We start from the raw sequence: 24,890 nt of genomic DNA, 5'->3' as shown, positions 1-24,890 counted from the left end.
TAGAACTCTTACAAATGTGCTGTTGTGATTTGTTTGCAAAGTGATGTTCAAAGAGTCATGGATCCTCAGTGGCTTTGCCTTTCCTTCATTTTGTCTTTCCATCCTTGAATTGCTTCAGAATTCTATGGGGAAGCCAGAGAAGTTGCTAAGAAGTGTTATACTGGCACAAGAAACACTATGAACCATGTCCTGGCTAATAAATGCCTTGAACTTTGGCACCTTAGTGGTCACTCCTAGCAAGGCAAATGATGGAAGTCTTTTATGAGACAAGAAAATCACTTTAGGAGGATGCAGATTCAGGAGAGAGGCATCTTTCAGGGTGTGTTCTGGTAGCACCTCTGTCACCCTGTGACCCAGGCAACCTGTCCTCCTTCAGCCACAGGGATTGTTGAAAAATGGAATGGAAATGGAATGGAATGGAATGGAATGGAATGGAATGGAATGGAATGGAATGGAATGGAATGGAATGGAATAGAATAGAATAGAATAGAATAGAATAGAATAGAATAGAATAGAATAGAATAGAATAGAATAGAATAGAATAGAATAGAATAGAATAGAATAGAATAGAATAGAATAGAATAGAATAGAATAGAATAGAATAGGCTCCTACAGCAGACTCAGGTGTTTGCTCAGCAGCACAAGCAGTTATCCAGGGACACTGCCCCTCTTGCCCTTTAGACCCCTTTCTGCAAAGTCTACTTTTGGGTGAGTCCCATGCCCTGTGCTTACAAGACATTTTCAGGTACCACAGGTTATGCCAAGAGAAGTATTGTCCTTCAGGCAGGAAATGCAAAGAGATTTTAAGTTCTTCCTTTCAAATCCAGACCAGAACACGTGTGACACTGGCAAAGGCTGTCACTTGGCATGGCCAGGAGTCTGACTGTGCCATTACTTGGTCCTCTCTGCAATGTACATTCCACTCACTGTCTGTAATGAACAAATATTTATGGAATGCAGGATATTACTGTCAATATTGCTATAAAAAGAAGGGGAATGGCAGCTGTTCAAGCTAGCTGAGGAGTTTGTTACAGTAAAATAAGTCCCAGGAAGATTAATTAGTAGCAAGTTAATGCACCTATAGGTGTGCAGTAATCTGCATGTGGTAATGACAGATCTGTTAATCACAGGCCTGCACAATTAACACATTTCACTCTCTCCTGTTCCCCTTCTGTAAGGTATAAATTTATGTAGCCCATAGCTATATCCCCCCACCTGTATATGGCCATAGGGTGACCCTCTGGAAGGGGAGAAGGATGAGTTAAAGCAAACCTTTATAAATAAGGCACATGCTTTGCCATTTATATTGTAAAATAGATAATCTCTCTCTGAATGAAACATTTCATATGTTACTCCATCTCAGTACTGGCAATGTTCCTACTTTGTGCTGCTCCATTCAGTAAAGCAGTGTCACAGCCTCTGTGGTGCTGTCCAGTGCCCAGCCTGGGCTTGGTGTGATCACAGGTCTTGTCACTACACAGTGGCTGTGGTGCCTTTCATGGATGGAAAGATGTTTTTACCAAAAGCCTTTTCCAGTTTGACTGAAGTGGATGCAACTGGCAATTATTTCATAGCTCTTTATTGATATCCTTGTGTTCTGTGGCTGACCTTGAGTGAGAGTGGGAATCCAACTTGTTCTTGCAATTGTATTCATCTGTGCATAATCCAAAATTAGGTTATTCAAAGTCTGTATGTTACATGTGTTTAATGTAATACAGTCTATAATACTGTCCATTATGAGTATTGATCTCTGAGCCCTTAGAAAATTCTTTTCCAAGTATTTTCACATTTTTATGGGTATTTTTTACTGTGCTAGATTTATTGACACATTCAGTCTAAGGTTGGGAGGCGTGCAACCACCAAGATCCTACACATAGTTCAAGTTCCCTTTCTTCTTCTCCTGTAAAAGCTTTTCTGTCACAGAGCTCCTTTTCAAAGCAGAAAACACTAAAGAATTCCCCAGTCACATCTACTATATTTTTCTGACAAAATCAGGACATCCATGGAAAACTAATGCCTTACCTCTGCAGTTTACCTTCTGGATGCTGCTTGCATTTAAGAGCATAGCCACTGATTGTTCCCAAGGCACTGCATGCATGGAGCAGAATGAAAGTTGTATCTTATTTAAATTAATGAATAAGATGAATGAGTGCAGCATTTTCAAAACAGGCAGAAGAGGAAAGCTAGGCAATATTCACATATTAATTTTAATGAGAGCTCTCCACCAAAAAAAAAAAAAAAAAAAATACAAGTCAATTGATATTCTGCCCATAGACTCATTCATGAAATGATGGGGCTGAAAGGCACCACAGGAAGCAGGGTTTTACTGGAGACAAAGTCATTCACTTGATGCACATACTGTTAAAGGAAGCAGCCTGGGTATTGCAATTTATTCTTGTTGTGCTTGATGGGAAAAGAAATCTTAAATCCCAGCTGGAGAATTCACAGGACCACTTTGCTCTTTAGATTTGCTTTACAGTTGTGCAGAGTCCCACTCGGGAGACATTAGCATCAGTAATAAGTATAGCACTTAGCACTTATTGTGATGTTTCATCTGCACCTCTCAGAGAGGCTGGCAAGGTGAGTGCAGAATTACAACTCCCCTGGCACAGAAACTGAACAGGTACCTGGAAAAGCTTGGTCATATGGCCAAGGTGACACAATAAAGTGAAATGATGAGCAAGTGACTTCAGGTCTCTCTGGGTCCCTCTTCCCCAGTGTGGGAAAAAGGGGTTATTTAGACCCATATTTTTCAAAGTGATTCATTACCAGTAGACGTTGGTATACTGGAGAAATTAGATTCTTAGTGAACATATTATAAAAGTCAATCAAATGTATTTTTGGGTTTTTTTAATCTGAAAACCCACTACAAAGTTCTTTCACTATGAATACTGCTGGATAGTCATGCTATTCCAAATCAGGTACTTAACCTAAGAATGTAAGGTAAATGTCTTTTTTTAGCCTGTCCCTAGAACTGAGGGACACATCAGCATGGCATTCAGAAAACCTGTGGTAGGAATCTGCCTCTGTAGCCTAATTCAAACAGCTAAACCAGAGAGGGTAAGTCAGGCAATGTGAACAACCTCTGATATATCCATTTTTATAATTAATGCCCAGATCTGAAAAGTCATGTAGTAACATGTCCCATTAAAATCTGTGAAAAGTTTGTTTTGTCTGTGTTTCTGGAACTGGGCACCCTTTGCCCAAGCATGATTGCCTCTGAGTCTTAAAATGTCACAGCATTAAAGTGAGATTCAGCAAGAAGTGTGACAGCATTATATAATCCATGGAAATAAACCTGAATATTAAAATTACTTCCACTGCCAAGATGACAAGCATTTCATAAATGCAAGATGCAACGGTGGAAATTATATTTCTGAACCAGGAAGCAAATACTGTTCTCCAAGTGTGCAAAGGAAAAATCATCTCAGGACTGCACAGAAGGGTGTTTGCTTGTTCCAGCTCTCTGTTTCAGTGGTTGGCTGCCTTTTGGCAACCTGCCATCCAATAATTCATTGCATGCCCATGGGGCATTTCATCGGAGGAGGGACATATGTTAGTGCAGGAGCAGAGCTGGTATCGGTGCTTGATGCCAGTGACATGGAACAGAGGCTCTCAAGGGGTCTTGCACATCTGTCTAGTCAGTCACAGACTGCAGACTCTGCTCCTATTTTTCTCTGTCTGTTAGCCCTCAGAGCTAGAATTAACATAACATGAAGAATTTTTCAGACTTATTTTTAAGGAAGCTGCTGTATAGCTTTTGTTGCTGCTCTAACTGCTGCAGGAATGCAGTGATGTGAAATTGGAGTTGAGGTAGTACAAGAGGAAAAAAGTCTAGGTTCAGTGGTGAGCCACACTGTGGCAAGATATAAGAAGTGCAAAGGCTTCAGAAGAAACTGGAGAGAGAATATCAAACCTATTTGTCTTTATGATTTGCACTCTGTTGAAACCATGAGATACTTGCCTGCCTTTAAAAAGTTGTTTCATTTCCCTTTAAAAAATTGCCATCTATGTACCTAGAGAATATGTAATTCTCCCATTAGGGAGATTTCATCAGTTCCAGTGGGTTATGGATACAATGATAAATCTAAAAAAAGGAGATTCCAATGTAAGCAAAGCCCCATGATTTGTATCAGCCTTTGCATATTTTTTGCCTTTGTCTCAACTCCCAAAATTACAGGGAGGAAATGGCCACTGAGATGGCATTGTCTGTATGCCATGGTCCTAAACACAACTCTGGTCTGGACTTGAGCCCACCATTTGGAAAAAACATCTCTTCCTGATTAAAGCATTCCTGTGGTGGATTTACCACCAGCATTCTTGGTACATGGTTCCAGTAATTAATTACCCGGACTGCAAAAAATGCCTGCCTTGTTTCTAGACTGGAGCCAGGGTGTGGGCACAGGGTCTGGCTTCTCTGAGAACTGAGTCAGATAAGAAAGCCATCTGGGCTGTATTTGGTCTACTTCCTCTCATATTCAGCCTCAGTTTGTGCACAACTCTTCTGCAGCATCTTCTATTTGCTGGTTTTGTTAACTGGCCTGAATGAATCTCGCAGCACTGCTCACCTGATTGTCCCCTGGCAATGAAGGGGGTGTGAGGTGCCAGGTAAAGTGATTGTGCTCCTGAGAGCACATGGCATTGGGGAACTCAGCCCTAATGTTCCCTCTGTCCTGACCTTTATCCCCTAGACCATCATTCCTCTAATACTTCATACCATCCTAATCCTTTTGATTGCCCTTAACATTTTCCATCGGTGCAGTGTAATGAGCTCCTGTGGGGTGGTGCCAGCAAAGTGATCCATGGGGTCTCTCCAGCCCATGGACCACTGCACCTGCATCTCTCACTTTACTGAAGTTTGACTTTCTGCAGCAGTAAGGTCAGGGAAGCACGAGGTACACTCTAAGATGTCTGTGGGATGTGACCCCTAAATTTAAATTCATTAAGTTCATGTTCTCAAGAGCCAGATATAAAAAAGAACAGAAAGCAAATGAGAGCTGTGGTCTGATGATCTGTTAGTGATAATTCATACCTCTGTATACCTTTGTTTTGCATTTTGCACTTTTAACTCACATGATGAAGTTTTCAGACAGAAGTGGATATCATGTGTAAGCTGAGTTCCTTGTTTTTTTCTTTTGCCTGTCACTGGCTGCATGTTCTCTGTTGATGTCTTGTTCCTGGTACTTGACACTGACCATCTTGTCTGTGAAAGGAAGCCCTCCAGCTGGTTTGCCTGATGAGAAGAAAGGAAAGTTTGCTTGGTTTAGTCACTCCACAGAAAGCCATGGTAATGTTCCACTGTGCTCTGTGTCCCCCCTGCATGAGTCTGTGTGTCTGTGTATCTCTGTGCAGACTGGCCTATAAATCAGATTTGTATTCTCCTGCATGTGTGTGCCTGGCTTTGTCAGTTGCTTGTCCTCTTCGTGCACTCAGGATAACAAGCTGCTCTGCAAACTGATCTCATGCTAATGTCTTCAAATTGTTTTCCATTTGCAAATGAGCTTGAATATGTCTTGAAAGTGTTTTACCTCATCTTCCAAACTGACTTGTGAAATATCAGCGTTTTGGTTTTTTTCCTGCAGGGCTTGCTCTGGACAGAAAAAAATTAATTATGAATGTTGGTTTTTTCTCATAGCTTACTTGACTGTTCCATGTATATCAGAACATGAATTCAGTTTATTCCTTAATTTGTCTTTCCAAATGGACAAGATTATTAAAATATCTGTCTTCATAAAGGAGCAGGCACCATTAGAGTACAATATTTCATAGCTTTGTCAAGAGTGCTACAGAGTCCATTATTTCATGTGGTCCTAAGAACACAGTACAAGAACTTTAGATTTCCCAAGGAGTGTGTTGGATGTCTGTGAATTGTTGCAATGAGATGAAGGAAATATAGTTCATTTTGAGGCACATTTCTACCACAATGCTTTCAAAGCAGTAACCCACCACATTTTTGAAAGGACCTTCTGATGTCTTTTTAGCCCCTGAGAGAGGACCACGGCCCCATGAGCATCTGCCCAATGGAAATGCAGAACCTATTTCTTCTGCATTGGCTCATTTTGCACCAATCACCCACAAATAGACATATTCTTACTATTGAGTTGCATATTCTTGCAGACTATTAGAAATCTCTCCAACAGCTAACAGCACGTGCTCTCAAGCCTTATCTGAGATATTTATCCAACAAATAATACAAGACATGTTCTGAAGTTCTACCAAGCTCCTGGGAGACCTGTTTAAGTCCTCCATCATTCAGTCTTAAGTATAATTTTTTCATTTGTTTTGTGTATTCCAAAAGGGGTGAGGAGAGAACAGGACACATATTGGATCCTATCCATTTTCCTATCTTTAATTGAATGATTGTGTATTAAGAGTGATTGGAGCTTATGCAGGAGCTGTTAGCAGCTGGGGAAATGAAAATGGTGTGGGTTTGAGGGATTTTTATGGGCTGTAGAAGCAAACAAAATCTTCAGGTTTAATAACAGCTAGAAACAGGTTCTTGAATCCAGATGAGAGAGGTTCACACCTAAGGCTGCTTTCGTTTGATCTTTGTTCCATGGTACTTCTGTAAAGGCCTAGAAGGTTCTGGGCAGTTCTTGGCTGTGAGAGTCAATATACAGCTGCACCATAGTCCACATTGATTAGCTCCTTTGTTGGTAATATCTGAGTGGGTCAGAGAGTCTGAATTTCTCTCCTATATCTCTGGGTCCAGTTTCTAGGTGTAAGGTTGAATCACATTCATGGCTAGTAAATGACAGATGAGCCATCAGTATGCTTTGTGTGGTATTTGCTGTCAGGCTAGCAGGAGCTGTTTATCTGCATGCATCTCAATCCTGGTACCTTTTATTTGTATTCTAATCATTGCACAAAAGATTGGGGAGGGCAGTGAGGTAAAGAGGCATTTTTTAAAAAAATGTTCAATGGAATCAAAAAGTTTCTTGTTGGGTTTATCAGGACTTTCATTTTCCAGCAGTTGTCATTCATAAAATTTCCAGGCAGTGACTCTGAAAGAAGGAGAGCAGCTGCTTCTTCCCTTTTCTTTAGAATTTGAATAACTTGTGTGCTCCTGAAGTCTACCTGCCCCACCTGCTCTGCACAGGGAGGCACTAAACCTCCTCAGCAAATTGTTTGACCCTCAGGAGCTGCAGCTGGGGGTCTTCTCATTGAGCTAGTCCCTTCAGCCACGCACTCACTAAGAGATGTGCCAGGCTCTGATGGCCATGCCTGTCTTTTTCTTGCCTCTGACCCTTGCAGTGAGCATGCCCACCAGCGAGACCGAGTCCGTGAACACCGACAACGTGCCCGGAGCCGACATGGAAGGCGAGAACTGCGGCGCCAGGCTGGCGTGAGTACCCCAGAAAACGTCATTGATTCATGTCTTGGGTGATTTAATTGTTAGACAATGGTTTGGGCTATGGGGGGGGCAAAGGCAGGGCAGTGTCAGGCTTTTCCAGATGAACAAAACGCACAGAGGGTGAAAGGAGAGGCCGAAGATCTGTTGATGCAGGTTCTTATCTTAACTGCGATGTAAGCTCGCTCTGGATGCCAGGGAAGAGCCTCTCGTTTTACAGGTGTAAATAAGGGACAGAGTGCCCAGGATAAGCAGGTCTGGTTTTGCATAATATCTAAAAGAGAAACTGGTGGATAACAGTGTTCTTATTTTAAAATTCCTCGTTGATGATACACTTCCAAACCAGACTGAAGAGTGGAAATGACTGGTCTATTTTCATTTTTCTAAAGATTCTTGTACACTTTACAGTGTCTTGTAATAGAAATATATTGAGGGTAACTCCCATCCTGCAGACGGAATTATACCCTTCAAATGCTGAATAGAGTACTGTAGTGACAAAGAAATACAACAATTAGGAGGGATTAATGCCTCCTTGAAATTATACCATTGTAATTAGTGGAGATGCTCAAGAATGCATGAGATAGCAGTTATGAAATGCCATAATATGTGGTGTATTTCTTAACCTCACAGAGAGCAAGTATAGGCAAGAGGAGTCCTTTATTCCCTTTGCATTACTTAAACAAGAATGGACTTTATGCTGTGGGGCAATACATTATTCCCTCCAAATTTCCTTGAAACATATCAGTGCTATAGCTTGTCCACACTGGAGTATTTTGAGGCTCTGTCCTATCCTGGGAGCCACCTTGAGCCCTCGGGTGTTGCTTGAATGGACCAGATGGGATCCATCCTAGGGTGATGAGGGAGCTGGCAGAAGAGCTGTCCAAGCCACTCTCCATCATTTACCTTCAGTCCTGGCACACCAGGGAGGTCCCAGATGACTGGAAGCTGGACAATGTGACACCTATCCCTAAAAAGCCAAAAGAAGGATCCAGGGAGCTACAGGCTGGGGACAGAGTGGCTGGACAGGGGCCAGGCAGAAAGGGACCTGGGGCTGTGACTGGCAGCAGCTGAACATGAGCCAGCAGTGTGCCCAGGTGGCCAAGAAGGCTCCTGGCCTGGAGCAGGAATGGTGTGACCAGCAGAGCAGGGCAGTGATTGTCCCCCTGTACTTGGCACCTCGAGTCCTGTGTCCAGTCCTGGGCCCCTCAGTTCAGGAGAGATGTTGAGATGCTGGAGCAAGTCCAGAGAAAGGGCAGCAAGGCTGGTGAGGGGTCTGGAGCACAAATCCTACAAGGAGCAGCTGAGGGAGCTGGGAGTGTTCAGCCTGGAGAGAAGGAGGCTCAGGGGAGAGCTCATCACTCTGAAAAGGAAGGGGCAGCCAGGTGGGGTCAGGCTCTTCTCCCAGGTAACAGCAACAGGACAGGATGGCACAGCCTTGAACTGTGCCAGGGGAGGCTGAGTTTGGACATTAGGAAGAAGTTCTTCACAGAAAGGTGACTGGACATTGGAATGGGCTGCCCAGGGAGCTGGGAGTCACCATCCCTGGAGCTGATTGAACAGGCTGGATGTGACACTCAGTGCCATGCTCTGGCTGGCAAGGTGATGGTTGGTCAGAGATTGGACTTGATCTCAAAGGTCTTTTCCATCCTAGTCAATTCTGTGTGATTCTGTGCTCTGCATTAAAAGATGTGGTATGTGGAATGTATTGTAATTTCAATCTCTGCTTTCCTTTAAGAGTCAGTCAGTGACTTACAAGGCCCAGGAGAAATTATTTGTGATTGTTTTCCTTCACCTGCCTGCTGTTGAGAACCTGCTGAGTCTTTTACTTTAAATTATGAACCCTTTCCTGCAGGAACCAGGCTAGATGCATTCACAGCACTAGGGCACCTGTAGCCCTTTCTTTGGCCCCTCACCAAGTTGCCTGTGCTCTTGGCACAGAATAGGAAGCATCAGCTGGATCCCCTTTGGAGAACCATCTTTGTTCTGCAGCTATGGCTCACAGAAGCACAGAATGGTTCAGGCTCTAAGGGACCACCCTGGCTCACCTGGTCCAGAGTGGCAGCCAAAGCTGACCCCAACCTTCACAGCTCCAACAAAGCCTTCCCTGTTTGTTAGTGTGAGGTTGAGGAGCACACACCATTCCTTGTGGGAACCTCCACTGCCTGTGTCAGAAAGTTGCCATCATTGCTTTCCAGGAACCTCCTGGACTGGTTGTGCTTTGCTGTGTTGCTTCTCCAGAATGTGTCAGAGCATTAAATTCCCTCATAGGTGTGGACACGGTGCCAAAAAGAATGGCAGCAGTTACTCTAAGGTTTCATGTATTTTTAATATTACAGCTTGCATTCATTTAATGTTCTTAACCCCAAAGGATCTTAGAGCACTTTATGAACTGTAAATGCAGGGATTGTTTTCACAGCATTAGAGTTCAAGGTAAAATGTGACAGGTGTTTAAAAACAGCAGGCACAAGTGTTTAAGAGTTGTTGTATGAGGGATAACTTGTTTTGCACTGAAACTGCATTGGGAATTTTGGCAACCAGGACATAATTATCTTTGCTGGAATGGGGCCAGGAGGGCTGAAGTTAAACCCAACTCTAAATGTAATCATGAGTTAGAATCGAGTTTACTTAAAATAGCCCAGCATGCTCACAGGAGAATGGCAGTCCCCTGATTTGGCATTAGGAGAAGGGATGGCTAAGTCCAATTTATTTTAGGGAAAAAGACATAGGAAAATTACAGGAAAACAGAGCTTCATCTCTTCTTCTCACGTTGTAAATGTTAAAACAAGGCCCAAAGTTTCAGCAGAGCAGGGCATGTAGGACTCAGAGAGATAAACAGTTTCCTTGCCACTTCTCACTTCATCTGGAAATGGGTGATGTATAGTGGGCAAATTGAAGTCTGTTATTGAGAAGGGTTTGTTTAGTCCTTACCCAAGGACAGCTGAGATCCTCAAGGCCTCCCTCAGACTGCTTTTCATCTCTAAGAGATGGATAGGCTCCTTCTTCAGTGAAAATGAATGGCTATATCATTGAATATGAAATTCTGGAGTGAGATACAAATTTTGCCAATGCTGCCTACTTTTTAAACTTGTGGATCTGCAATTTCCTTAGTTATGGGCCAATTCAGACCTGCCTGTGATTCTGAGTTTCCTTTCCTTATTTCTGGTTTCCTTTGCTACTATATCACACACTTAGGCAGACAGAGAAAAAAACAGCCACCATTGTTTCAAGAAGTATTATGTACTTTTCTTTATACTGAGTCCTCATTCAAACCCCCCCATAGGTCAATATTCCTTCTGGAACATATAAAATGTAAGCAAAGATTTATTTGAATGAGTGTGTTCTTTCATTGGAACCTGGCTAAGAATCAGAATTTGGCTTTCACTGGTTCAAGAAAAGTGAAAATTCATGTGGAAAGTCAGTTGAGCTTTTAAAAAATGTTCCTCATCAAGTACTAGATTTTGAGTACTAGCATTAATAATTATAGTCATGTCACCCTGATCTGCTCCAGTTGAAGATTAGGCCTGGACTTTTGAGCAGTCACCTACTCTCTGTTTCTGCAGTTGGAATGGTTAGCCAAGATTTTTGTCTGATTGTTGAGTTTCATCTATTGCAGATGAGTCTCAATATTTTTACCAGCACTCCAAACTCACCCTCTGGCCATGAGTCCCCATTGCTTTGCTATGAACACACTCTTTCCCAGAGGGCAGAGGCTGCTCTGAGCAGGCTGCAACCAGACATGACTGAAGCAACATGGGGCTTTCAAGTCAAAGGCAATATATTTATTTCTTTATTGACATCAGGCTGCCCAAGGCATTTAACACCCCCAGCACCACCACTACAGTTACAGGCTGAGCTTGCCATCACAATGCATTCAAGATAAAAGGAAAAGGATGCCCAGGAGATTGAGAGAAAAACCTTTTTCATTGAAATTGAGAATTGCTCACTATTCTTTCTGTTCTTTTAAAAATCTGTAGAGTTTTGAAAGGCTGGGTCTGTGACTGACAGAGAGATCTGCTTGAGAAGCCAGGCTGAAATGTGCCTTTTGGAAAAGGAGATCTTCCCTGACAGCCTTTCTCAGCTCCACAGAGACATATGCTATGTGAGATCAGGAGAGCACCTCTCAAACACAAACTATTGCCTACTGATAAATTGTCTCAAAGAAGCTTTTATTTCTCCAGTATCCATACTATAGAAACTGCATCTGACAACCAGCCTGTATGGAGTAATGCCAGCCTTCAAACCAGCAGGAGTTTCAGGAGGAATCTAACATCTGATCTCTCTTTACTTGTTGTGTAAATCCAATTTTTTAGAACTAGCAAAATAAAACAAAAACAAACAAACAAAAAAAAACCTCCCAACAATTTAATTCATAATAATTTCTGGTATAATTCTGCTGGCAGCAGGAGTGCTGTGGCACAGCACAGTTCACTTCCTAAGGGCATTCACTTTATCAGACATCTGAATTTGAAAATGGTTTTGCAGGCTTCCACAGGACATTGAAAAGCATCCTAAAACTTCTACAGTATATTATTCCTGTCATGGTATTGCCTTGTACTGGGCTGACATCTGCCCTGCAGTAGGAGCACAACAGCTTTTATCCTCAAGGACAGCATTTGGAAGTGGAACTTATCTTATTTTGATGTGTCACAACTTTCATACCCTGTTGCCTCAGGGTACAAAGAAACACGTTTCCTCTGCAGCAGGCAGCAGTGGCACAAACCCAGAGCCAGGAGCAGTGGGGTTCTGTTTACAGAATATTCTTACACCCAGGGTTTCCCAATAGCCAGTAATTTCCCTGAGCCTCTGGGGTACTGCTGTGCAGGGCTCAGATTCCTGAGGACAGGCTATTGCTCATAATCAGGAGTAATCTGTTCTGTGCAGGGTGTCAGCATATATAATCTTCCAATACAAGCAGAATGTTCATTTTCTAATACAACCATACAGATCTGGAGTGCCACAATAGAGCTTGCTTTTATACATATGCATTAGCTAAAAAAAAAGACCTTTGTGGAAACTAATGCTCCATAGAGCCTCAATAGAAAAGTGAAGCACTTGAGCTCAAAGGGAAAGAGAGCTTAAAATTATCTGCTTTCATTGAAACAATAACCCCACTTGGCATTTTCGCCTTGGCCAGCATTTCCGTACATATGGGGGACAGTTCAATTGCTTTTCCACCAAAGACAGTTCAAACAATAAAAGAGGATAAACCAAAATGAACAACCTACACTGGCTTTCCAACTGAAAACAGTGTTGTCCTGAAAATTTTATGAGCAAATGGAAGTTTTGCATGGTCAGTGCTTTTTCCCTTGGTGCTTTTCTGGCATGAAAATTAATTCCTGTGCTGTTCTTGCAATAATCAGCATGGGAGCCAGTGGTAAAGGTAAAAGTTTTCTTGCAGGTTTGCTGTAGTTGTAGTTCTCACCTTATGAGAAGATGGGCTCCTTGTGATGTGATGGAACCAAAGTCCCCATCACCTCAGGAACAGTGGGAAGAAAAGTGTGCCAAAGGCTCTGAAACCACTGCTGACTTTAGCAGGAAAACTCACAGGATGAACCCTTATGTGTCAGTCTCAGATGCTGCTCCCCAGCTCATTATGAGCAAGGTCCCTTCAATATTCACAGTCAGCTCTAGGTGTGTGTCTAAAGGACAATAACACGCCCTTATGGAAGAGGAATTTTTTTTCCTGCTTCAGATTCTATGACAGCCCTTTCCTGTGACTTGCCCCAAGGAGAGCAAGCTTTTTTACTGAATGCTTAAATGCTGGCCTGTTTTCCCAGCCTGTAAGAAAGCCTGTTTAATAGCAAACCAACTCAATTTTATGTTAGACAGATCCAATTTGCTTAAGGCTATTCTGTAGATTCTTACTGTGCCACCTTACCAGTAACTGCACAAATGCTCCAAAACAGAATCCACATCACACCAGGACTGGCTTCTCACTGTACTAAAATATATAAGATATGGCCAGTGAAGCTCTCTGGATGTTCTCCAAAGTTGCATAAAGTCTAGAAGCATAGTAAAGTCCATTTCTGTGTTGCTTTTTTTTTTTTTTCTGACAGCTTTTACTGTTGCCCAAAGGCTTTTGTGAGTCCTTGTGAAGATATGGTTGCCTCTAAGTTGGGATCATACAATGTAAAAGTAGTTGTGAGCAGAGTTAGATAATGGTCATGTTTGATAATGCCCACACCCAGAAAACAACTGTAATGTGGCCTTTGTGTCATGCTTGGTGACCTACAAGATTTTTCCAGAATTGCCTGTTGTGTGTACAATTCCACAGAGCCCTCAACCCCTGTTACACAAACCTGTCACATCCCTCACAAACACCTCTGGTGTCCACCATGAAAAGGGAAATGAAGACTTTATCTCTCAGAGTGTGGGATATTTCACTACATTTGAGTTATGCTGATTATCCAGAGTTTATGTTGATCAAAACCTTTAAATTTCACTGTTTTGTCTGTGTGTTGTACATAAGTATGCAAGGTTGGGGGAGTTTTAGAGAATTTCAAAGATAGCTAGTCAAACAGTAGAGATCTGATTTTTGTGTTTGTCTTTCTGAGAGATGAGTTACATGGTTCCTGTGATAAAAGCACTCAGTAGTGATCTGATGGTTTTCATTAGGCTCCTATACCATAATTTTAAAGAAGAGTTTCTCAAGACATTCCAGAGTTGGACACAATTGGAGTCACCCTCTTTCTCCCAGTGACATAAACCTCCCAGGACACTGGAGATGCAAGAGATCCGTGTTTAAACTCAGCAGAGAATCTGGTCCACTCTGAGCCCACTGAGTGCCAGCTTGGAGTGTCACAGACACTGTGGCAAGGCTCTGTTTCCAGACTATTTGACAGCCCCTAGTGATGCCACAAAAGCATTTATGTGACATTGGTAACCCAAGTTCTGAAAAAAAAAAAAAAATTTAATCATAAGAGTCATTTGAAAAACGTGTTTCAGATTCGTGCATAATGTTTTCAGAAACGTTTATTATACAGTTTATTTCCAAAATTCCATCTCACTCTCTGATTCTACCTCTAAATATAAATCTAATCCTCCTTCCTCGTCCTGTTCTATATATATAGCACACCCACATGTGATAAAGCCTTCTGCCACAGCAGTAAGGCAAGGTGGAGGGAGGGGGATGAAGGCTGTAGGTAACCTGTGGGAGCACTGAATGCACTTGGCTGCTGCTCATAATGCTCCAAAGATATAATTATCACATGCATGATGAGTACTACACCTGCTGCATCTCTTTTGCTTAAATAAATAAAAGATTACAGTACTGGCTCACTGGGAAACCATTAACCAGAGAGGTCACCAGAGGATTTCACACTCCCTGTCCTTCCCCTTCCATCTCTCTCTCTCTTGCTCTCTCACTCTCTCACTTTCTCTCCCCCTCTGTCCCTGCCAAACTATTCCTATCAGAATCCTCACCACCTCCTTTCCAGTGCTCAGCGTTCTGCTTCGTTGTGATTTTTACATCTTTTCACTTCCCCTCTTTGAGCCTTCTTTCCTGTTGCCTGTAAATCTGCTCCATTACAGTTTGCAGGTAGTGATTATCAAGCCAGAACTCTCAGTGAGAAGTAGGAACAGCTTTAACATGAAGGATGTGTTTTGTAGGTGCTTCACTTGGCATCCTTGTTAGAGCTTGCTTTGTCTCTGCAGCATAATTTAGCATTCTGCTCTGCCAGTGCATTATTTCCTCTTTTCTCAGGAGTCTTGCAGGTGTCTGTAACCTCACTGCTGCCCAGTGTGTGGCCAGGAATTATGCGTTTTTGTATGTGATGCAAAGGTTTTTTTTCTTTTTTGGGGCTCAGCCCATCTGCTGATGAAAAATTCCCCTGACTGAAACCTCTTCCACATCAGGAACCTGACCTATCACTGATTACTTGTCAGTAGCTGATGTCCTCAAGCAGGGACAGGACCATTGTTAAGGCTGCTACAGTAAGAAGTGTTAGATACTTGGAGAGTTCCATTCTCCCCTCTCTCCTAACAGTGAATCCAATTTTAGGGCAGTGCAGTAAGACCTCTGCTGACTGCTGTCAACAATGACTCACTTTCCCATCACAGAGACAACCTTAAGGAATGCTTCAACCCAGCAGAAATTCTTTTTTCACAGCCATTCCCCAGATTCTCATTTCTGCTGCTATTGGTAGTAGATTTTGCAGCTTCCTAAGTCACCTCTGACTCACACCATTGTATCCACATACATTTATTTCTCTCTGTGCACCATTATGGATTTACCAAAAGACAGTCAAAGTGCTCAGAGGCCTTACAGGATATGTGCCAAGCAGAGCAAGGTAGTGGTTTAAGAACTGGAACCTATTTCTAGTTTTGCCTGTGACTTCTCATGAAAGATTAATGAGATTATTTAGGTGAATAAATCCAAATGCATGGAAATAGATATTTAAACATATATATAGTGAGAATATGGCCAAATTTTCAGGAATGCTTAATTCTCAATATTTCATTGATAACAACAGAATCTATTATTGTACAGACCCATTTGTATGCAAACCAATTTACATAGATAACCAAGACAATTAAGTGTTGGTATCTAAATTTGAAAATATTTGCCATGCACCTTTTTTTCCTTCAATTACTGAAAAAAGCATTATTTCACCATTATTGTTTCATAACGTGCTTATAGATCCTGAAGTGACAGGTGATGTATGAAAGTAACAAGTCTGTCTGCATAAAGTCATATATATTTCAATATGAGAAAAAAAAAATAGTAACGAAAATATTTTAAAAAGTAGTAATACTTGAGAAATAAATTTGGTAGCAGTTGTACAGTTCACTGATATCTATAGGTGGTAGAATCCCACCATGGCATGACTTCTGCTTCATGAGTCCCATCAAAACACATTATTATATTATTGGGGAATTCTAGCCATGCTCAGTGCCTGCACTGACTGACTTACAACAGATGCAAAGGGAAAACAGCATGGATTTAAAAAAAAAAAAAGCATTGAGCTTAAATTGTTTCTTTCTATTGCTATTTTCACAAAAGCCTGGGAGGTGTGGGACAGCTTTGGAGACTCTAATGGCAATTCTTGTCTTTCAGGCATCGGATCTCAAAATCAAAATTTAGGTAAGTAAAACTGACTTTTGTTTTTCCTCCTTTCTACCGTTTGGATTCTTTTCTGAAGTGGTTTTTACACAAGCATAGCTGGGATGCAGTGGTGATTCTAGGAGACCCTGCTAAATATGTTAAATTTTAGTCATCATTTTTTTCTTATTTTCACACTGAAATAAGGCACAGGGACTACTGACCACTGAAGTACCTATCTATGCTACCTATGTATCTCAAATCATAAAATATAAACTCAGAAATAAAAAGCCAGATCAACCACATAATTATACTACATCCCTCAGCATCAACCCTGTCAGCTCAAGGCTCTCTTTGTTGAACTTCTCTGCTTTGCTTCATTGTAAAGATTTTAACTGATGAAGGTGGCAACTTATTTGTGAAATTCTCCCATTTACCCTGGGACATGGGGAGCCTCTCTAGTGGTGTTTGGTTTTCTGTTGCCTTAGATCTTTTGGAAAAGTGAAGCAGTCCCAAGATGGCAATTTCTGGGGTTTCACTGGAGAGGCTGGCTGAACTCATGAATCTTGGTTGTTAAAGTCCAATTCTACCCCTTTGGTAGGAGCTCAGATGCCTCCATAACCCTGAATTCAAAGTCAGTTTTGTAAAACACTAAATGAATTTTTGGAATAACTGGAGCAAGTGCCTAAATGAGTCCTTCTGCTTACCTAAGGAGCAATGAGTAATGTCAATTTGGGAAGCACATATGTGACATCCCCATGCAAACATTGTAGGTATAAGCACAGAAAACAACTTACATTGTCATGTGCATGCACATTTGTGCACAAGGACACACAAAAAAGCATGTGAGATTGCAAATAGTTTAATGACAGCATTAATGTCTAAATGGGGTGCCCACTTTGGAAGTCAGGCAGATTATTTCTTATCCCAAATCCACTGCAAAACACACAATGTATCTGTTTGTGATAGACTGGGTGCCTTTATAAATTGCACAGGTAAAGCACCCTAGATTTGACCACCTGTTAAAATGCTGTTGAAAAATTCTTGTTCACATTGTGCTTACATGGTCTGGCTTTAATTCCTAGAGATGAGAACTCTGATCTCAAGCATGGCTATAGTTTGCTACTGAAAATTATACACAGGATGAGAGTAGCCAAGAAAAGTTCTTTCTCCTCTAACATCATGTATGTGTGTGTCCCTTCACACACACACACATATGTATGTAGTAGCTATATAAAACTATTAGATTTATTATACAGCAGCAAGTGTTGCCTGGAAACTGGTTGCTATGCAAGTTAAATTCTGAAGAGTAGGAGGTGTGTAATTAGCTTTAAATATCTTCTGTGGTTAGTAATTACCCTGAGAAATCAGTGACACAAGGGGATGTGTTCATGGAAGGCAAACTTTAAAAACTCTCTTGATTAGCAAATGGTACCCTTAGTTCCAGCCATGAAGGTGAGATGCTCAAGTCCCCTAAGTTTTGGGGTTTTTTTTCATAACTAGCCCTTGTATTGGGCTTACTCTTGAATGTTGCTGAATGCTGGAAATGTTCTTTGATTTTATTTGACCTCACCTCTCCAAAGACTTAATCCTTCAGCTGCATGTGATAAAATATCTTTCCATTGACTGTCCTGAGGCTGGGCAAGGTGCCGTTGCAGGCCACAAGCATCAAGTAGAAAGACAATATTTATTTTTGTGGTAACTGAGCTAAAAAATCTCTTGGGGTTTCCACAGTGGATGTCTTACTCAGATTAAGATATTGCTTGAAGCTCTTGCAAATTGGTTTAGGACAAACTTTATTTCTGTAGCTCTAGGAGGGATGTTCACAAGTGTCGACTCTGAGAGTATTTCTCAGGGTGAACTTGAGTTACTCTCTAGCATTCTTGACCAATAAATCAAGACTAGAGTCTCCCTTGGCAGAGAGCTGCAATAGCCTAAAGATCCCTCTCTGAAAAGAACTTTCCCTTCTTCAATTTTTCAAGTCGCTACTGGCGCCGATGGAATCGATTCTGCAGAAGGAAGTGCCGTGCTGCTGTCAAGTCCAACGTTTTCTACTGGCTGGTGATCTTCCTCGTGTTCCTCAACACCCTCACCATTGCCTCTGAGCACTACAACCAGCCAGACTGGCTCACGGAGGTCCAAGGTGAGGAGGAGGTGCTGGTTCTCTTTGTTATGGTCGGTGTCAAAAAAAGGGAGCTGAGAGAAGAGCTGATGCATTAACCCACGCAATGTAAAAGGAGTGTCAACAGCTCCAAGCAGTCCTGTGTCTGTGGAGGATCCTAAATAATACAACAAACTCATCTGCCTGTGGTGGGAGAAGTTATAGGAAAAGTGTAAATACCTCCTTTCCAGCCAAAGCAGTGTTCCATTGGGTGTAAGTGAAATCAGGATTTCTTATTTAGCTTATGCTTAAATTTATATTTGCAGCCACTGGATTCCCAATTTATTACGGATAGCTACTGGGAGCCCCCCCATTGTCCAAGGTTTCCCCTGAAATGGCATTTATGATAAATTCTAATTATTAGGGAGGTGATGAAGAGTGATTTGTAAAGTTCTTCTGTCTGCAGAACAGCTGAATTCTCTCTGGAGGTGAGAGCAGCTGAAAAGGCTTAATTAAGCAACAGTAGGTAGCACAGCAGCTCCTCTATTCCCACTCTCCTGTGCAGATGAGGGGTGTGAAGGCAGGTGGTGCACAGCAAGGCGTGTCCCTGCCACTGGAGGTTGTGTAATACCTTGCAGCTGTATGTGGTGCAGTTCATAAGAATTGCTGTAACCCTCCTGCTAAAACGTTTCTGTGAATGAGATGCCCACGCTTTTCAAGTTCATTCTTTGACCCGAGCTTATACAAAGTCAACTTTTAAGACTGATCCTTAAAATGTTTTCTCAGAAGAGATGATTGGCCAATGATTAGTTGTGATTTTTGACTAAGTTTCCTTAATCTGTTTCTTCTTGCTTCCCATGAGACACTGCCAATAAGGTGCTGCTAGCTCTTTTCACGGCAGAGATGCTGCTGAAGATGTACAGCCTCGGTCTCCAGGCATACTTTGTGTCCCTGTTCAACCGCTTTGACTGCTTCATTGTGTGTGGAGGCATCCTGGAAACCATCCTGGTGGAGACCAAGATCATGTCACCCCTGGGCATCTCGGTCTTGAGATGTGTCAGACTCCTAAGAATATTTAAAATCACAAGGTACTTTATTGCTTCTCTGGGGCTGGGGGAGGGCTGCTGCTCAATGCACAACATGTATGGGTACAAGTCACTCACATCCTTGTTTACTTTCACTTTTTCTACCATTAATTAGGTAGTGAGAGTGCTAGGTTAACAGTCCTCGTCTTCTGAAGTCTGTAGCAGGGTGGGAAGGGCTGTACAGACTGGACACCTGTCCCTGATGTGAGTGGAGAGGAGCCTGGCACAGGCAGCTGGGGACACTTCGTGCCACATAAAGTGTTAAACTGAAATCTGGAATAAGGTGAACTGAGCTCAGGCTCTTGCAGTTCTCTGCAAAAGACAAACCCAAACCAGCAGATAGCCTTGTGACCTCTTCTTTTTGGTGGCAGAGAGGAGCCTGAAAGGCTGCTTTGAGCCAAACCAGCATTTGACTGAGGAGCCCATGCCAGCTCCAGTACACTCAACAGTGACCCGAGTGGGAGATTGTGTCAACACCTGCAGCCATAGGCACAGGATGGTGCCAGCTATTCCCCTTCTAAGGAGTCCATCACAAAGCAGCAACTTTTTTTTTCAGCTTCCAATATCTCCTCTTTTCCCTTTTCATTCTTTCCCCTCTCCCCCTGCATAAAGGCAGAGTGTTATCATTTAAACAGTCACTGCTTGCTGAGCCAGGTACCTCCAAAACACCAGCTTGGTTTGGCAGGGCTTTTTTCAGCTCGAGGGGAGTTTGTAGGAGAGATCAGCTCCAAACTTACCCAGAGCTCTTTCAACAAATCTCTCCAAGTGCTTGCCCCAGGTAGCACAAGGTCTGCTCTTTCCCATGTGGGCACCAGCCAGCACCTTACAAAAAGCTTGGCTGAGGTGGTGAAAGAGAATGTTTCTCACAGAAAGAGTTTTTCTGGATGCTCAGCCACGAAAATGTCCCTACAATCCCTGTAACACCCCCCACCAGAGGAAATTTCTGACAAACTGGAGATAGAAAACACAGCACACGAGAAATACAAGTCCAGAAGTGGAAGATAGTCAAGATGACTGAGCTGAGAGGCAGAAAAAAAAACCAATAGGCTTGGATTTGTGCATCATACAAGGTTTGTCCTTAAAGCTTCTGAGGCTCGGATCTCTGGCAGGATGGATGGATCTCAGGGTCAGATGGCAGAGACAAAATTAGTTCACAGTCTCAGAGAGAGAGGCCAAAGCAAGCCTACAACTATTTCAAAAGGGGGAAAAGGAAAAGTGATCTGTTTGGATGTGTGATCATAGAAGAGGGGAAAACCTTCCAGAGGGGAACATTCCCTCCCAGAGAGGGGAAATGAGTTTCCAGCAAGAAAGATATCTTTCACTATTTCTCTTTCAGAAAGAGTGGGGCTCTCTGGTCTGGGGACTGTTTTTCCTGGATCTATCCATGACCAAGTCCCAGGCCTGGTTTCTGAGGAAAGCAGTAGCTGTTTCAGGCACTGGGTAATCAGATACACCCAGGGCAACATACCAACAGCTATAAAAGCAAGAGCTTCAACATAGCATCCTGGAGAGGTCATTGTTTTTGCAAGACATGTCTCCACTCCCACACGAAATATATAAGCCAGCTAAAGAGAATTCTCTAATAGAAAGGCAAACACTGAAAGAATATCATTAATACTTTAGAAAGCCTGAGCTAGTGGAGTACTCAAATATTCCTAAAGCTTCTGGCAGAAATGTGATGATGGAACCAATCAGCAATAGGACTGGTTACATTTGCCTTCACTCTGCAGCACAACTGAAATACAATTCTTCCTGGTAAAAGTGTTACCTGGAATATGTCTCCTGCAATTTGTGCATGGGTCTGTGTGTAAAGCACAGAGCTAAGGAAGAACTCATGATGCATAATGTATTAATCAGATTTTTCTTTCTTTCTTTCCTGTTCCTAAAATATTGACAAGTAGGCTGCAGTCATTTCAAATTTATATGTTTTGTAATTATTCATAATTTTCTTCATAATTCTTCCCTCTGTGGGTGAAGTTCACCCTCATGTGGAAGGCCCTAACACGAGCCTCCAAAGCAGCATTTTAGGCTCACTCAGGCCTTATTGCAGAAAAGAGTATTTTGGCTTTAAAGCCATACTTTTACCTTCTCTAACAAACTACAAATTTTTCTATTGTTCACTCAGCTCTAAATACCGTGAGGATTTATTAATAACATTATCAGCACTGGTGGAATGCCCCACCTGAGTGCAACGATAATTCAGAAAGATACAACTCTGGAAAGCTGGGAGGGGCAGGAGGAATGATAGTGTCGTGTTTGATATCAAACATACATTCATGAGCATATGGGGACATAGAGTGAAGGTGAGAATAATGATATTCTAGCATATTAAAAAGCTACAAAGCAGGAAGATTACTCTGGTGAGGATATATCTTTATATATTTGGGTAGATTTTCCATGGTAAACACCATGCACAAACAAATTCTGGGTTATCAAATGATACAATTCTACAAGAAACACAAATATAGCTCCATAATAGAATAAAAACAAATAAAGACACCATCAGATGAACAATGCATCATTTTAGAAACACCATTTAGAATTTCAAGACCAAACATTTCTTCCAAAATTATAAATACATTAGACAAGCAGACAGTGTAATCTGTTTTATTCTCCCTAATTTTTAAAGTGCAGTGCAGAACATCTCACTTTGCTCTGAGAAGACAGATTATTTTCTCATTGTAAGTAATCCTTCGCTGCTTTATATGCATTATAGTCCTTTGTATTTAAAAAATAAATCATATAATTTGCGACAGCATACAGAAATATGATGATTTATACCTAATCCTACCACTAGGTAAGTCACTGTTAATTGTAAGGAGGAGAGATAAGGTTCCTCATTTTTTTGTACCTTCAAAAATCACTGTCAAAACTCCATGTGGTTTTATATTGGGTGAGCAGGGTGGGAAGCTCTCCAGTAATGTCTGCCAGCTGTTGCTGCTGTTTTGTTTGTGTCTGTGATTGCTGGAGATGTGATCATAAAGATCAGGTGGAAGGCCATGGGGAGAGAGGAGAGGGAAGAGAGCAGAACACCTTAAGTTCTAACCCAGCTCTGCAACTGATGATTGTTGTGTGGGATGCTGAACAAACCACTTGACTTCTCTGCATCCTTCCTCTGTTTTGAAGCAGGGATCACAACCATGTCCTGCTCACCTGGGGTTTTTCTCTGGCACCCTCCAGGGCCCAGGATCTGCAGTGGGAGCTGTTCAGAGGCACATTCATTGCCCCATAAACCTGACCAGCAGCTCTGCTTTCTCTCATCCTTCCCACTAAAAGATGCCTCCTATTCCATCCAGTACCCAGTGCTGATTTTCCCTTTGTAGTAAGCTGTTAACCAGAGAGGATGGAGAGACCCTTCTTATTTGTCTGGGCTTCAGCCACTGCTGACATCAAACCCTCGTGTTTCACTGAGTAATCCCAGATCTCACTTTGAGGGAGATCATGTTAGTTCTGCAGCCACCAAATGTGACAGATGGTAACCTCAGGTCAGGTTTCTAGGACCCTGAGATAAGACTATTGTTATTTTCACATCCTAATCAGTCAAGCATTTCTTATCCTCTCTTTTTTCCTTTTTCTCTTTTTTTCTTTTTTTTTGTTTTCCCCTGATTGCTTTATTTACTTTTCCAGTGGTACTGTAATTCCAGCTAGCACAAGTACACAGATAAAACAGCACTAATCTTTCCACCAGGCCATCTCCGTTAATTGCTTGAAGCTTGATACTTATATAAGAATCTGAATCCCAGGTATTGAGCCATTTGTAAGAAATGCAGAGCTGACAGAAGTCTGCACAGTTGTGAGCTGAGATAGCAAGCCTTTAAGCTTAAATTGAGTAACTAGTACTGTTCAGATGCGTAAAAAACTTTACTATTTCTTAAGAGTACTGCTAGAAAGACCTAGAAAATGTGTGTCCTGGCTGACATTGGAGGACTTAGAGATATTCTGGAGCCCATCAACCTCTGCTTTAAGGATGCTGAATTCATTTGACTTTCATCAGAATGAATTTTTCCCTTCTCCTGTGTCACTTTCCCTTCTTTCCAAAGTGTGAAAGTATGTGAGCTGTGAGCATAACTGCAAACACAGGGAGCTGTTACATTGCACATTCCGTGTGGATATTTGGTGGCACTGAGCCCACAGCTCTTCCATGCCCTTACCTTTGCTCTGGAGTTTTTCATTGCTCATCTCTTTAATTGCAGTTAAACTTTAAAGCATCCTAGTTTTCTCTGAAGTGCTGAAGCTGGGCTGGAGGGAAAACATCACAGCTCTCTTTGAAGCTCAGTCCTTGGAGATGAGCCCACTGCTGAACTTGACAGGACATGGTGATGTCCCTCTGCAGATCAGACTGTTAATCTTCCTGAAGTGATTGGGCTGCTCAGGCAGTCCTGCCTTCCACAGGACAGGAAGAGTATTGGTTTTAGATGAATATTTTTAAAATATTAATATAACTAGGATTTCAAGAACCTTTGTCTTTCATAAATATATATACTACCTTCAGAAAAAAATGATAAGTTGAAGGATAAGGCTTCCACAAAAGAGCCAGAGCAGCAGTCTGCCATCCTTTTTACCTGGAACTTTTGTCTTCAGAGAAAATATGGTTAAAAATACAGAGTCCTCTGAGTCAAGAGATGTTCAGAGTTGTGGGGTTCGGGGGAAGGGACTGGAGGGCATTGGCCTTGGTGGACTCCCAAAGCATGGTGGCAGGTCAGGTAGCACAGGCAAACATTGCTGGCTTGCTGGCCTGTGGAAGCTGTTGAGGCTTTGCTAATAATGTGCATCAAAATGGGGTGACTGGAAGAGGACAGCTAATCTTCAGCCCAGTCTGAGAGCTCTGCCAGCCTAAAGCACAAAGGAGAAGAGCTCATGACCAGCTAAGCAGTAGATGAGGAGTGACTGAGCAGATGCAAGACCACAGTGGAAGTTTCTTCATGGGTGATGTGGTCAATTCTTTAGAAATTTTTTCTTAAGCCTCTTTCCAGCTTGTGACTCTTCAGGCTAGCAAAGAATGCAAACTTCTATGCTGCAGCAAACATGCTGCTGGCATCTCTCTGAACCCTAAAGTGGAACCACAAGGGCAAGAAGATCCTCTCCCTGCATCACACATGAGTCTGAAGCAGGCACAAGCCTGGATGCACTGGCAGAACAGGTCTTAACCATCCTGTCTCTTGAATGAAGCCGCTGGAAAATGTTCAGCAGCCTGTTTGAAGAAGTAGAGTCAGTTTGAAAACCAAAAATCCCGGTGATGTTGTGCTCTTCCAAATGAATGTAGATCTGGAGTTTACTTTAGGGTCCTTGTAAAAGGAGCATTGATATTTTTCT

General features: G+C 42.1%; 1 protein-coding gene across 36 annotated transcripts in view; it reads left to right on the top strand.

Moving 5' to 3' along the window:
- CACNA1C (calcium voltage-gated channel subunit alpha1 C) overlaps window positions 1–24,890 on the top strand; it is a 458,186-nt gene that overhangs the window by 332,395 nt on the left and 100,901 nt on the right. For 19 of the 36 annotated variants that reach the window (XM_088164617.1, XM_088164614.1, XM_088164608.1 and 16 more), the window contains exons 10-13: window positions 7,255–7,345; window positions 16,407–16,433; window positions 18,374–18,534; window positions 19,355–19,580. In XM_088164617.1, coding sequence (XP_088020743.1) covers window positions 7,255–7,345; window positions 16,407–16,433; window positions 18,374–18,534; window positions 19,355–19,580 — 505 coding nt within the window. Of the gene's footprint in view, window positions 1–5,212; window positions 5,288–7,254; window positions 7,346–16,406; window positions 16,434–18,373; window positions 18,535–19,354; window positions 19,581–24,890 lie in introns of all 36 variants that reach the window. The other 17 variants (XM_088164594.1, XM_088164619.1, XM_088164589.1 and 14 more) reach the window with 1 other exon arrangement.

The sequence above is a fragment of the Sturnus vulgaris genome, chromosome 5 (assembly GCF_052056855.1).
Source record: "Sturnus vulgaris isolate bStuVul1 chromosome 5, bStuVul1.hap1, whole genome shotgun sequence".
NCBI classification, from domain to species: domain Eukaryota; kingdom Metazoa; phylum Chordata; class Aves; order Passeriformes; family Sturnidae; genus Sturnus; species Sturnus vulgaris.
Note: the sequence above shows the minus strand (reverse complement) of the source record. Positions and strands in the feature narration are given on the sequence as shown.